Genomic DNA, 13,948 nt, shown 5'->3' with positions numbered 1-13,948 from the left:
GCTGTTGGATTGGGCCGAACCATGGGGATGGGTTTGGGTTGGGCTGTGGGGGCAGTTGGATCAGGCCGAGAGAGTCGGGTCCACCTGGAGGTGGATTGGGCCAAAACAGATGGGGACGGGGTCGGGCTGGATAAAGCAGGTGTCGGGCCGGATAGCACAAGGAAAGGATTGGATTGGGCCGGGGAGTGAGGGGTTATTGCATCGGGCTGGAGAGTGGGGGTGGGGTCGGGTCAGACCAAGAGAATGGGGTTGGTCTGGGAGGGACCGTGGCTCTGGTCAGACCCAGGGGTGGGGGAGCATGTTTGGCCGGTCCGGGCGGTGAGAGGGGCTTGGGTTGGGGGTGGTGTGGGGGAGCCGCTGGGAGGGTCATGTGTGTGGGGGATTGTCTTGTGTGAGGCTAGGTCTGGGTGTTTAAACAGTAACTCTGGAGTTAGAAATGGTTTATTTTCCTTCTAATTCTTTCAGAGTAACTATTAGGGTAAAACTGGCAGATCCATCCAAAGTTAGCGATATAAATTGCTTCTATCGGATGGTTCCCAGCCCAGTGCAATTGTTCAGGGGAAGTTAACACTTCTCGACAATTGCTGGGTAAACCCTTAAGGGAGAACTTCCTGGAGGGATTCCCCAGCACATCATTGGGGTGCCCCCGAAATGCGACACTGAGGAACCAGGAAGTTATGGGCCAATGTATGCAATGTAGGCGCAGGGACTGACTAGTGGAACAAACAGTTGTTAATGCATGAGAATAGTGGGTGTAGAGTGTGTAACGTTGCTAACTCACAGTTGCACATGATGGCGAATGCAAATTTGTCTTTAATTTATTAGGAAAAGGGGGATGTTTTTGTTTTTTGTTTTGCATGAAAAGAAAGATGTTTAGGTTTTGAAATGTAACAGTACTACAGTTCTATCTCGCTTGCCATAGTCATGCGACTGATACTATGAGGCAGTCTCTCTGCCATTTTACATCAGATCAATAAAGATTTACTACCGGAAAAACACTAAAAGCCACTGCTGTCTTTAAACCCAAAACATTCGGTAACATATTGCAGCAACCTTCTCTAGTACTCTTCTTAACACCAGATGGCTTCTATCTTTTACTCCAAGAGTATTTGTTTATGGAATACTTTGGGTGGAAGTTCGTAATCTGACAAGGTTTAGCTGCAAAGGGAATTCCCACTTGCAAAACATGACAGAATCTACTCCAAGGTTGTAGTTACAGTGCCAATCAGGGACTGCAGTGAAGCAGACTGTGAGAAATGCATAAGTACTCAGAAAGCTCCAAAAGAGCCTCTGTTAACTGTAAACTCAAATGCCAGGCCTACTTCATGTTGGCACTCGCTGCGTAGAAAAGTTCTCCCTCATACTCTCCATTCACCTTTTGCCCAAATCTTTATACATGTGTCCTCTAGTCCTTTATTATCAACAAATAGGAATGGCTTGTCTTTGTCTACTGTGTCTAAATCTGTCATAATCTTGTAAAACTCTAAAATCCCCCGTCCTTTATTCCAAGAAGAACACCAGCTTCAACCAATCTGGTAAGTCTCCTCCACACTCTCTCATATCCTTCCTAAAGTGTGGTGGCCAGAACTGGAAGCCATCCTCTGGTATGGCTAACCAGAGCTTTATAAAGATGCAGCAGAACTTTCTTCCTTTACTACGTACCTCTACATATTATCCCAATCTCAATCGAGACCAGTAACAATTTAAAAAGAAAGTCGGACCTCTAGTTATTCTGTGAAAGAATTAGACTGCAAGGTTTCATGTTTTAAACAAAGAAATATTTTACAGTCTTTTATACAGGGATTAAACAAAGTAAGTATTACTAACTTAACCAATATTTCATAAACACTCATGCTACAAATCTCAAATGGCCTACTTCCTGTTCTAAGTTTATTTCCACCCAAGAATCCTCCTATACTTTAGAGGATCTTGAGGGTTCCTTCACTTCTCCTGGGACCAGACCCGGGTGTACTACTGTTCTCAATGCAGTGCAGGTCTGAGCTTAAATCCAACAGGATCTACTGAACCAAGGCCTCCAAGGCGATTTCCACCCATCCCATGGAATCCTGGGGCTTAGAAGTCAAAACCATGGCATCTGGCAGAATGCAGATGGATTCCTCCATCCTTTGCTCTAGTGTACTGACAGTCTCTTGCAACACTACTTTACGTCGCCAGTCGTTACGTCTCCAGCTTGTTTGACATAGTCTTTTCCACACGCTTATTATCAGACTCCACCTTTGCAGGTAGCTATTCTCCAGCAGTCCTATGAGTTACGGAAACCTGGGCTGTCATTGCTTCTGACTGTTGTGGAGATGTATCAATGAGGTGTTCCCCAGAATGTGACCCCAAGCCTATTTTATAACTGGGACCCACTGAAGTGCGTGTCTCTGACCTGGTGGAGGGTGCAGGTGAATGCAGTGAGTGTATCCACAGTGTCCTTGCCTGAGGTTTATGTTGGGTCTTAATGTGGACCTGCTGGTACTTGTAAGAGAGAGGAGAAAGATTTAGTTCAGGTACAAGCTGAATATAACATCACAAGTCACTATTGAGAATATCAGGATATGATCCACTCATGGAGGACTCATCTGTAATGGCTTACTGGGAGAGGCCGATTTCACCTTCCCCACAGGAGTGGTCCTTGACCTCATCTGCCAAATTGGCAGCACCCTCCTTGAATTTTGTGAACTCCACTCTGTCTCACCTTCCTTCTCCAGGGAAGATGTTGGGAGATGTGTGTGCTGAGCCCTCCCCAGTAAGGACTGAGGATGGAATTTGTGGAGTGTTATAGCTGAGATGCTGGGAATGTTAAAGTGCCCCTGAGACAATGTGGTGACGTCTCCCCCACTAATATTGTGTGAGATTCCTGATCAGTGTAACCTTTGAGTACAGGGTGCCATTATGAGAGTGTGATGTTGGATTGAGGAGGAGGTTGACTGACCCTGGCGGAGCGGATGGGATCATTCATCCTCTTCCTGCAGTGGATTGTGTTTCTCGGGCAGTTACCCAGTGCACACGCAATGGCCTCACAGGCCGCTGAGGTGAGGTTGCTGAGCTTCCTGGATCCATACCTGAGGTGGAGGATATGTCTGTGCTGCCAACATTTAGGAGTGCTTGCAGGAAGCCATTGTTAAACTTTGGAGCAGCCTTTTCAATCTGCCACATGATTCAGAAAGAAATTCAGATATGCATAATTAATGATTTCCCGCCATGGTGCCCAGCAGGAAATGCGCAGTAAAATCTGTTCGCCACCGCATTTAGTCTCTGGAAGCTGGAAGGGAAAATAGTGCCCACGAAGTGGGGTTAGTATTCAACATTCAGATTTGACACAGAGATGACGAGAGAGCAGAGTCAAGTTAACAGAAATGGATATAGACACACAAACAGAAAGAAAAAGAATGAAGATGTCAATTGAAAATATGGAGGAAAGATGAAGAAAAAAATAGTTCCTTTCATTATTTCTTGTCAAGTTATAGATTTTTATTAAACACATGCCGTTACTAAGGGAAATCTTTTTTTTACAAGTCAATAACTCTGTTGGTTACATATGCAACCCAACCTGTTAAATTTTCAGGTATTGCTGACTGCAGCTGTGAATCCACATGGTGAGTTTTTCCCAGTGAATACACAAGACTACATAGGTGAAAATTGTTGTTGTTGGAGGCTTGTCAATGTTTTTTAGGAAATCAAGACGTACAGTTTCTACATTAAAATCTAGAAATTGTTTAAACCTGGAAATCATTTATCTTGGGCATCTATTCACTGTAATTAGTTACAACGTTACAAACTCCACCGCATTTTGGGTAGAAAAGGCTGTTCACTAAGTAGTTTGCACCTTGTTCGGAGCAATTACCATTTTCACTTCACGGTGTGTTCTCAGATTACAGTTTACAGTAATTTTCATAGACTGCAATAGCAAAGTAAATAGTACCTTGCCAAGGTTCAAAGTATAAAATAGTGACAGATAAACGTTTGCCACTGTTGTAGCATCACCAACATGGCCTACCTATCATTATGAATGTACTCAATTTACTATCATTTATTTTTCAGCATTCTGACAACAGAACAAAGGGATATTCTAAAATATCCAAAACCATAAACTATTCCTTTGTAGAAGTACCATGGGGCGGGATTCTCCCAGCCCTGGCCGGGCCGGAGAATCCCCGTGACCGGGCCACGCCGCCCTGACGCCGGCACGCCATTCCCTGCAGAGCGGAGAATCGGCTCCATTGGCGGCAGGATGATTGGCGCGGCGCCGTTTGCGGACCACTCTATGCGCCCCCCCCACCACTTTTCTCCGGAGCGGCCTTAAAAAAAAAGGAGTCCTGTCGGCGCCGTTCTAACTTGAACTGAGCCGGCGGGACATCGGCGTTGAAGGGTCACGTGGCGGCCTGTGGGGGGGGGGGGGGGGGGTGGGTCCGATCCCGGGGGGGGCCTCCGATGTGGCCTGGCGCGTGATCGGGGCCCACCGATCAGTGGGCCGACCTATCTGGCTGGGGGCCTCCTTTCCTATGCGCCGGCCCCTTTAGCCCTGCGCCATGTTATGTAAAACACGATAATGTTCACGACGGCGTGGACACTCTGCTGCGGGTTTAGAGAATCCCGCCTCGTATTCTTGACAAATTATTTTGTTTATGTATTTCTGTTGACACTTTTGTAATGAATCTGTTTCACTGTTACTTCAGTTTTTACTTCTGATTACCATGAGCGTTGCAGATGATGAGAATAAAAAGCCACCCCATATAGCAGGTAAATTGTGTTGGGACCTAAATGCCCATTATAATGTTCTTATGTTCTTATGTTCTTATAAGCATTGTGTACATTATCTAATATCAACCTTCTTCCTGTTCACCATGATAGTCATGCCTTCCAAAACCTTAGTTAAGCATAATCTTCTCAAATCCATGCCATTTGTCCGTTAACAAGTAATGCTTTTCTAAGTATTCGTCTATTAGATCTCTTGATTCATTTCAGTGGCATTCACTACAGCTGCTGTTATATTCAATGATCTAGTTTAGGGTTTCTCAACGACCCGTGGGTATGACCCGTGAGTGGGCCACGGGTGGGTGTCAGAAGGGTCACAGAGTTAAGTTGCGTTGTGAGTGTGTCCGGCCTCAGTGCCGGATTTCCAGGTCCTTCTTGTTTCCTATCTTAGGATCATGCTGCTCTCCTGCTCAGGTCTCAAGAGAGAATTTAAGGTAAAGTTTTAGTTGAAGGATTTTGTTTTGTAAATGCCTCACTAGCTTTCCTCATAGTCAAGCAGGAATTTTAACTGTTATGTTCTCATGCAACCGACAGTTTTATTTGAAAAGTCATTGTGACAGGATTTTGGGTTTGAATCCAGTCACAAGCCCACCTTGTCCAGCTTTGACAAAGGGTCATCTGGACTCGAAACATTAGCTCTTTTCTCTCCCTACAGATGCTGCCAGATGCTGTACAGGCTGGATGAGAATTTGAAGAACTGTTCAGTCCAGGATTAGGAAGATTGGAATCTAGGAACAGAAATAAACTATCCTTCCTCATGTCTGCTCTGCCATTTAATGAGATCATAACTTGTATTTCCATCTGCTCACCTTCGTTTTATAATCCTTAAAACACTTACTAAACAAAAGCTACCAGTTTCAGTTTGGAAATTTCCTGTTAACCCCAAGCTTTAACAATTGTTTGTGGGAAGGAGTTCAATATTTCCACCGTCCCACTAGAATGTCAGGGGATTGGGAACCGAATCAGGGTGACAAGGGAAAGAGAAACAAGGGCAGTAATAAAAGAAAGAACAGTAAAATGCACAAAAGGCAGACAGGGTAATCAAGGGTGAGAGGCAAATAGGGTCAGAATACAAAGATAAATTAGGATGATTAAAAATGGTAAAAAGGCAAGTCTAAAGGCTTTGTATCAGAATATGTGAGTCCCGAAGGGTGGCTGGCGTGGGTCCTGAAGGCCTGACAGTTGGCAAAGTATGTCCTAAGAGTTTGAAAAACACTGGTCTAGTTTATACCTTGATCTTGTGTAAAATAACACAGTTGCAAGCAAGTGATGTACAAGTAATGATACATGTTTGTACCGTGTAAGCACCTTGACAGCTTTATAACTTGTGTTTCCAATTGTACAATATAAACCTGGTTGAATTTGATAATATGCTTTAGGCAGATCTAAAACCGTATTATAATGCCTTCTCTTATTTGCATCGCTTGCAAAACAGGTAGTGGGGGAGGTGGGCCGGAAGGAAAATTTGGTATTGCTGAATCTGCCTTGAGTTTCGCTGGCAGGGATAACACAAGGTTGATGAAGATAGAAACCTTTGTTGAAAAGCAACTCAAAGTCAGAATATAGAAAATATATATAAAGACAAAAGGTACCTGTGCTACATTTTTATCCATTGCTACTCATTGGGGTTAATTTCATGATACTAGCCTCTTATAACCAGTGCCAAAGGCACAAGAGCTCCACACTGTCTGGCACAGAAACAAACCAGACCGCCAGTGTGGTGGCACTGTCATTTTATAACCTCAGGATGACTGCAGTAAATGCATCTACAAACCTGTACCTTATTGTTTAAATATGGTTCGTTTTGAGGCTGCATTTGTTAAATCAGCAACGAATGTTTGCACACTTTAGAGAAACCAGAATCTGAAGCTAGGATGAAACTGACAGGTGAGTGTAACTGACATTTCCCTTCATTCCTAAAGTTATCCCATTCATTGAGCAGGTATGATTACCTGAAGACAGAATTCCCAGTTCCGCCAGAATCTGCCAGATGCCCTCTGCCTTGCTCCGAGGGTAGATGAATGGACATTGATCGAGCAACCAGTCCACCAGTTCAAAACCCACACAGCTACTCCTGTGGATGAGAAATAGTTCAAACAGTTTCAAGTTTAAAGGGCTGCTCTTCATATGAACTTATTTTGTGATTTCTCTACTGTGAAATGTTAGCATTTTTATTCATCAGCATTTTACCCGTGTCTAATACACTTTTGAGTTTTCCCTAGTGCAGTTCTGATAATGTAAATATGCACAGCATTTCACAAGTAAACCTTTAAATAACCTCAACAGGTCAGAAACTATTTGCATTTAATTACTCCATTCTAATCTGCAAAAGGTCAAAACACCCTGTGAATTTATACCCTTACATTAAAAAAAATAATTTGGAAAGGTAATCAATGCTATTTTGTCCTTATCAATGTAGCCAATTCAGATCTTCTTGAATTGAATAAGTATTGAAAAGATTTTGAAAAGACTTTAAAAACTTAAGAAATAATTCTTAATCTGATTAGAAAAAAATAGTAACACCACGTGTTAATTTAATTTGTGTATATTGTAAAGTTTAAAGATTTTATATTGAGTTAGTATCGAGATCTGCTTGAGTGCCACTTTCAACTTGGTGGTCGATGTTTCAAGACAGTGAGACCTAAATCCCAACCATCTCAACCTGGGTATAGTTCCAGCATAACAGAATGGAAATACTCTAAACCTGATGTACATTTGTCCTCAGGCATCATCAGAATAAATTAGGCAAGCTGCAGGTGCCAAACAGACACCTCGACACAGCTCACATGTTGAAGCCTGCGGGCAGCCAACTCTGGTTCCAGCCCACTTCTGGGAAAGTCCTGTTGGAGATAGCAATGAGTCCAGTAGTGCTCCTGACACAGCTCCCCCCTATTTTCCAACTCTCCCACTGACTCAACTCCAAGCTCTACGGGCCAGGAAAAGTCATCTAATCGAAGGACTAATTGAAATTAAATTTGTCACAAACTGCCAGTAGAAGTTTCTTTATTCAGGGGTTGTTGGCTCAAGGAATGTTTTACCATCAGAAGCAGCTGAGGCAGAAATGGTTGCATCTTTTGAGAGAAAATAGGATTATTTTAATTGGCGGAAGACAGAAAGATCTGGGCAAGTGTGGGAAAGTAGGATTACTTATGGATTGATCGAGCAAAGAGCTGCACGTATAATGAATTAAAAGATCATCTGTGCTGCAACCCTTTATGGACATTGGACTGGATTTAGTGGGCCTGTTAGCTGGAGGTGTAAATCCTGTCATGGCCGGAAAATATTGCAAGAGGCCATAAACGGGATTTGCGCCAGCGAGATTTCCAATTGCGATGTTACCAGGCCCTCACTGATGACATGATCAAGTTCATGCCCAGGAAGGGCGCGAATCTGATTTGCATCAATTTGAAAGTATCATTGCAATCGTTAAAAATTAATGGAGTAGCTGTCTGGGAGTCTTATGTGTAAAGGCCTGACTGCAATGGGATATTGGAGTGATGCAGCTTGAGTAAGAATGGTGTCTATTAGCCTTGCCTATTCCTGAAAGTAATTGTGCCCTCCAACATTCCTGAGACTCATCAAACTAATTGTCCATCAAGAGTTAACCCTTAACAGTGTTAGCTGCCCATAGTCTCAAAATCAAAGAGAGGGATGATAATGCATGGTTCAAAGATAAACGTTTGGGTGCACTTATTGAGAGGGACTGTGTCTACGTAAGTGCCAGACCCAAACATCTGCCTTGATGCTCCATTAGAACTCAAGGTGGACAGAACAAGGATGGGGGATTTAGGGGGTGGCAAAGGGCGGGCATCAGCAAATTGAGGGACCTGTTTATTGGTGGGAGGTTTGCGGGCCTGGGGGAACTGGAAGATAAATTTGGCCTTCCCCAAGGGAACATGTTCAGATACTTGCAGGTAAAGGCGTTTGCTAGGCGACAGATAGAGGGATTCCCTCTGCTGCCGTCGTGGGGGACGATGGACAGAGTGCTTTCGGGGGTGTGGGTCGGAGAGGGGAAGGTGTCTGACATCTATAAGGTAATGCAGGAGGTGGAGGAGTCGTCAGTGGAGGAGCTGAAGGCTAAATGGGAGGAGGAACTTGGTGAGCAGATAGAGGACGGGACTTGGGCGGATGCCTTGGAGAGAGTCAACTCTTACTCCTCATGTGCGAGTCTTAGTCTCATCCAATTTAAGGTGCTGCACCGGGCCCACATGTCCGGGACTAGGATGAGTAGGTTCTTTGGGGGTGAGGACAGGTGCACCAGATGTTCGGGGAGTCCAGCGAACCACGCCCATATGTTCTGGGCATGCCCAGCACTGGAAGAATTCTGGAAGGGGGTGGCGGGGACGGTGTCGAGGGTGGTTGGATCCAGGGTCAAACCAGGGTAGGGACTCGCGAGTTTTGGAGTTGCGGTAGAGCCGGGAGTGCAGGAGGCGAAAGAGGCCAGTGTCCTGGCCTTTGCGTCCCTAGTAGCCCGACGAAGGATTCTGCTACAGTGGAAGGATGCAAGGCCCCCAAGTGTGGAGACCTGGATCAGTGACATGGCGGGATTTATAAAATTGGAAAGGGTCAAATTTGCCCTGAGAGGATCAATACAAGGGTTCTATAAACGATGCCAGCCTTTTCTGGACTTCCTGGCTCAAAGATAGGTAACTTGGTCAATAGCAGCAGCAACCCGGGGGGGGGGGGGGGGGGGGGGGGGGGGTGTTCCTTATTGTTGTAGTGTCTATTCTGTAACTTTATATTGTGTTAATTTGCGTTATTGTTAAAATGCTGTTGTTCATGGAGGTGGGGCGAATGTTTATTATTGTTAATATTATTGTTATTTTTGGTATTTTACTATGGTGCGTTATTGTTGTATAAATTCAAAATTTTTCAATAAAAATTATTTCCAAAAAAAAAGAACTCAAGGTGGACAGAACTACCCAGTTGACCCTGCTCATGAAGGATGGACGACCACTGAAACCTCCCATCAGAACCCCAGAGATGCAGCGATTAAGGGAAGGGACAACTATACAGGAGGCCAGTGGCGACTCTGATGGGACGAGAGCTTTGACTGGGCCATATCAAGCAATGGAGATGGAAAGGCATCAGAGATGTGAGTGAGTGGTAGTTGCTGGTATAGGTGTTGAGCAGGGTTCTCTCTTTCTCTATGTCTCTGTCTCTCTCTCTCTCATCCTTCGCAACTTATCGATGAAGATTAATATGGAGCCAGTGGAACTGACAATTCTGCTAATTACAGCACTGGAGGAGCACAGACACCGGCAACAACAAGCGGCAGCACCCAGGGAACACCCCAACACCAGGAGACCAGGGGACCACAGGGCAGACTCAAGAACTGGAGGCAGCAGCAGCTGAACAGGGGACACCAAGGTGAAGGAGACCGAGAGTTTACAGGTCCCATGTGTCCTTCATGGAACTGTTGGACAACATGTGCCACAGGAGACGATGGGGGCGATTCTCTGGAAAGATTTCAAAGTGAGGTAGCGAGCAGGAACTGCCGCAAGCTTCCTGATCCAGCGAGGCCGGCAATGCTATTCAACGTTAATTGGTCCACTTAACGAGGCCTCACAGGCTTCTCGCCGCAAATGAAGGCTCAGCAGTTGATTTGCCAGCACAGCGCTCACCAGCCCCTGGCTAACAAGGTCGAGCAGCACTCCAATAAAAATTATATTTAAAAAAAAACAAGGTCGAGCAGCACTTAAACAGCACTATCTCAGCCAAACCCAGCCAGATCGCAACAATAATGCCCAGAAGAACGGCTCAAGATTCGGGGATGCAGATCTGAGGAGGTCCCTAGATGCACTGGAGGCCAGGAGGGATGTCCTGTTCCCCAGAAGGTCCAGGAGGGTCAGTCACAGGACAGCCAATACTGCCTGGCACGAGGTGGTGGTGGCTGTGAGTGCCGGGAGTGTGACCAGGAGGACTGGCCTCAAGTGCCGGAAGAAGATCAATGACCTACACTGGGCAGCACGAGTGACACCTACGCCAACTACACCCCCCCCCCAACTTCCCCACCTCCCGAAACCTTTCCGCCCCCAAGCGAGCATCCACCTCTCAACCCTCCATGCGGCCCCCAGCCCTCCCTCTACCCCACCTCCCTTCAACCCCCTCAACCTTTCCTGCACACCTCCTCTCCCTTCAGCACCCCCCAAACCCTTCCTTCACATGCCCCCTCCCACCACTTTGAACCTCATGTGCGGCTAATGATGACCTCTCTGTGTCTCCTCAGGACAAACTCTCCCACAATCGCTGGGAGAGGGCTCAGACTGGTGGTGGTGTGCCAGATATACAAATTCTCACCACCTTCGAGGAGCGGGCCCTGGAGGTGACTGGGGTGGCCAAGGACAGGGTGGTCACCCACACGGAAGCTGGAGGGCACCACAGAGGTGAGAAACCACTGGGCTCCATCCGAAGGACCTATCCAACGTGAGTTGTTATTGCCTTACTGACCGACCCATCACTCTCACTGACCACATGCCCATTTTCCAGCAGGTCCTCCAGCCGACGGCACCAGCCCATCCCGAGTGTCCCCCTCTCCAGCCTCCCAGGAGAACACCTCGAGGAAAGCTCCAAGGAAGACACGAGTTGGTATGTGCCCACCATATGAGGATCATGTACGTGGCTGCATATTTTCCAGGGAATGTGCATGACCGGTTCATCTTTTGACAATTGTAAACCCCTGGAATATTCAAGGGTCAACTAAGGCTGCAGGGCTGGCTCATTGGGGAAAAGTGATACTGGCTGAGATCTTGGCTGATGATGCCAGTGCAGAGGCCTGAGACCGTGACAAGGCCCAGTACAACAAGGCTCACAGTGCCACCCAGGCTGTGATTGAGCAGTGCATCGGGATCCTTTAGATCCATTTCCACTGCTTCGACACGTCTGGTGGGGCCCTGCAGTATAATCCCCAGAGCGTCTCCTGCATCCTACTGGTCTGCTGTGCCCTACATAGCTTGGCACAGCAGCAGGGCGACCACCTTACTGATGAAGACCTGGAGGAACCGTATGTTTGCTCGGATGAGGAGGGATAACAAGAGGGAATGGAGGAAGAGTCCAGAGAGGAGCAAAGGATGGAGGACAGGCAGAGGCGAGGGTTGGCTTGAGCAGAAGGATCAGGACTTCCCTCATCACTTACCACTTCACACTATAGGAGCACCATGTGTCCCCCCCAGGATGGTGCTAACCCCACCCTAACCACAGAACAAGGGTCACAGTAAACCTTTGTCATCAGGGTGCTGGGCCTGGGAGTCCTTGTGCGTGGTGATCAGAAAATGCAGGAGAGTGATGGCGAATCGGTGAGGATAGCTCTGTGATGCTCCTCAGCTATTGCTGATGTCTGATTCCTGTCTATCTGATGTCAGCACACTGACTCTCCGGCTCATGTGTGAGCGCGTTTTGGCCCTAGATCCCTTTGTCACAAAGCACTAGAGGAGGATTATGGGCAAGGGTCTAGGTCTCACTGATTAATGCCCGAGTCCTTTCAGGAATTATGTTATTTTCACTTTGAGTGGGCCCAACCGTTTGTCTGACTTTGAGGGCCTGTGAGGAGAGCTGTGCCCAGATAGGTTGAAGCGCTGTCTCTCTGGGAGGTGGTTAATAACAGTGAGACCCTAAGGTTGTGCTGAACAAGAGGTTTTAGATCATAGAATTTACAGTGCAGGAGGCCATTTGGCCCATCGAGTCTGCACCGGCTCTTGGAAAGAGCACCCTACCCAAGGTTAACACCTCCACCCTATCCCCTATAACCCAGTAACCCCACCCAACACTAAGGGCAGTTTTGGACACTAAGGGCAATTTATCATGGGCAATCCACCTAACCTGCACATCTTTGGACTGTGGGAGGAAACCGGAGCACCCGGAGGAAACCCACGCACACACGGGGAGGATGTGCAGACTCCGCAAAGACAGTGACCCAAGCCGGAATCGAACCTGGGACCCTGGAGCTGTTAAGCGATTGTGCTATCCACAATGCTACCGTGCTGCCCCTTCAATGTATTAACATGTGCATTTGTGACATTTGTTAAAGATCCCCCACTATCTGTGCCTAGCTTCACCCATGGCAACTCTGTACCCCATAATTCCGTAGCCATGCGAATCCTCCCACTTCATCTAGGTGCATTCCCAGGATGCACATCAGAAGTGGTGCCAGCCTGGGCCTGCTGTCCTCCACGCCCTGTTGCCTGAGATGCCCTTGGTGTGCACCCTCTGGAGGGCGAGGACCAGGAGGGCCCCAGCCAACTCTTGGATGACACTGGTATTGCTGCATCACCCTGTTCTGCCCGCTGCCCTGAGGTGCGCTAGTATAAAGAAGGGGGAATTCAGAAGGGCTGGTCACTCCCAGGTCTGGGTGGAAGGCTCCAGGAGGTGCTCTAGTGGTTCCTCCTCCCTCTGGTTACTTGTGGGCCCCTGGGTTACTCCCTGGGACAGGGGTCGCAGCTGGAGTGAGATCCAGAGGCCTCAACGTCATCTGGCGCTGCTAGTCCTGGAGGCCCACCATTGTCTGAAGCTTGGTGTTGAACCCCTCAGTCATGATCCTCAGGGACTGAGCCATGCCTTGCGGTTCAGCCATCATTGGTCTATCATCTTGCCCCAGGCTTTCCATTGAGACAGCCAATGTTGGCCTGGGTGCCACACATCATTGACAATATCTCCTGCAAGAGGCTTTGGGACTCCTCCATTTGGTCTTGCAGTCACAGGAATGTCGCTGGCATCCCCTCCTGATATTCCTGGCTCTGCCTTTACATCTCAAGAAGCTGAGGGCCGAACATGTCTGTTGTGTTATGCTTCTTCATGTAGTATAAGTTGCTTCCTTGATGTATGCTCTGACAAAGGAAGGTTCAGACTTGGAGATAGGTTTAACACATTTATTGAACAGTTAACAATTCTCCTACTTGAGTTTGACTCTCCTGCTAATCTTGCTATAGTAACTCGATCTAACTAACCAGTCTGCTCTAATCCATGCGGTGGGTGTGATGCTTCCTGATCTGCCCCTGTCTCTCTGAGTGTTGCCTGTGGAAAAGAGAAAGAGCATGTGTGCCGTGTCCTTTTTTAAAAAATAATTTATTCTCCTCCTTTTTCACATTTTCTCCCGAATTTACACCCACCAACAATAAACAACAATCAGCAACAGATGTGTCAATCCCCATAACAATAACAACGATCCCCTCCACTATGGGTTGCCCCCTTG

At 47.0% G+C, this 13,948-nt stretch overlaps 1 protein-coding gene across 2 annotated transcripts in view; it reads right to left on the bottom strand.

Moving 5' to 3' along the window:
* Positions 1–13,948, bottom strand: part of rapgef5a (Rap guanine nucleotide exchange factor (GEF) 5a) — a 282,740-nt gene that overhangs the window by 225,172 nt on the left and 43,620 nt on the right. For both annotated transcript variants that reach the window (XM_038797428.1, XM_038797429.1), the window contains exon 4: positions 6,714–6,835. In XM_038797428.1, coding sequence (XP_038653356.1) covers positions 6,714–6,835 — 122 coding nt within the window. The remainder of the gene's footprint in view (positions 1–6,713; positions 6,836–13,948) is intronic.

Source organism: Scyliorhinus canicula, chromosome 5 (genome assembly GCF_902713615.1).
Source record: "Scyliorhinus canicula chromosome 5, sScyCan1.1, whole genome shotgun sequence".
Taxonomy (NCBI): Eukaryota; Metazoa; Chordata; class Chondrichthyes; order Carcharhiniformes; family Scyliorhinidae; genus Scyliorhinus; species Scyliorhinus canicula.
Note: the sequence above shows the minus strand (reverse complement) of the source record. Positions and strands in the feature narration are given on the sequence as shown.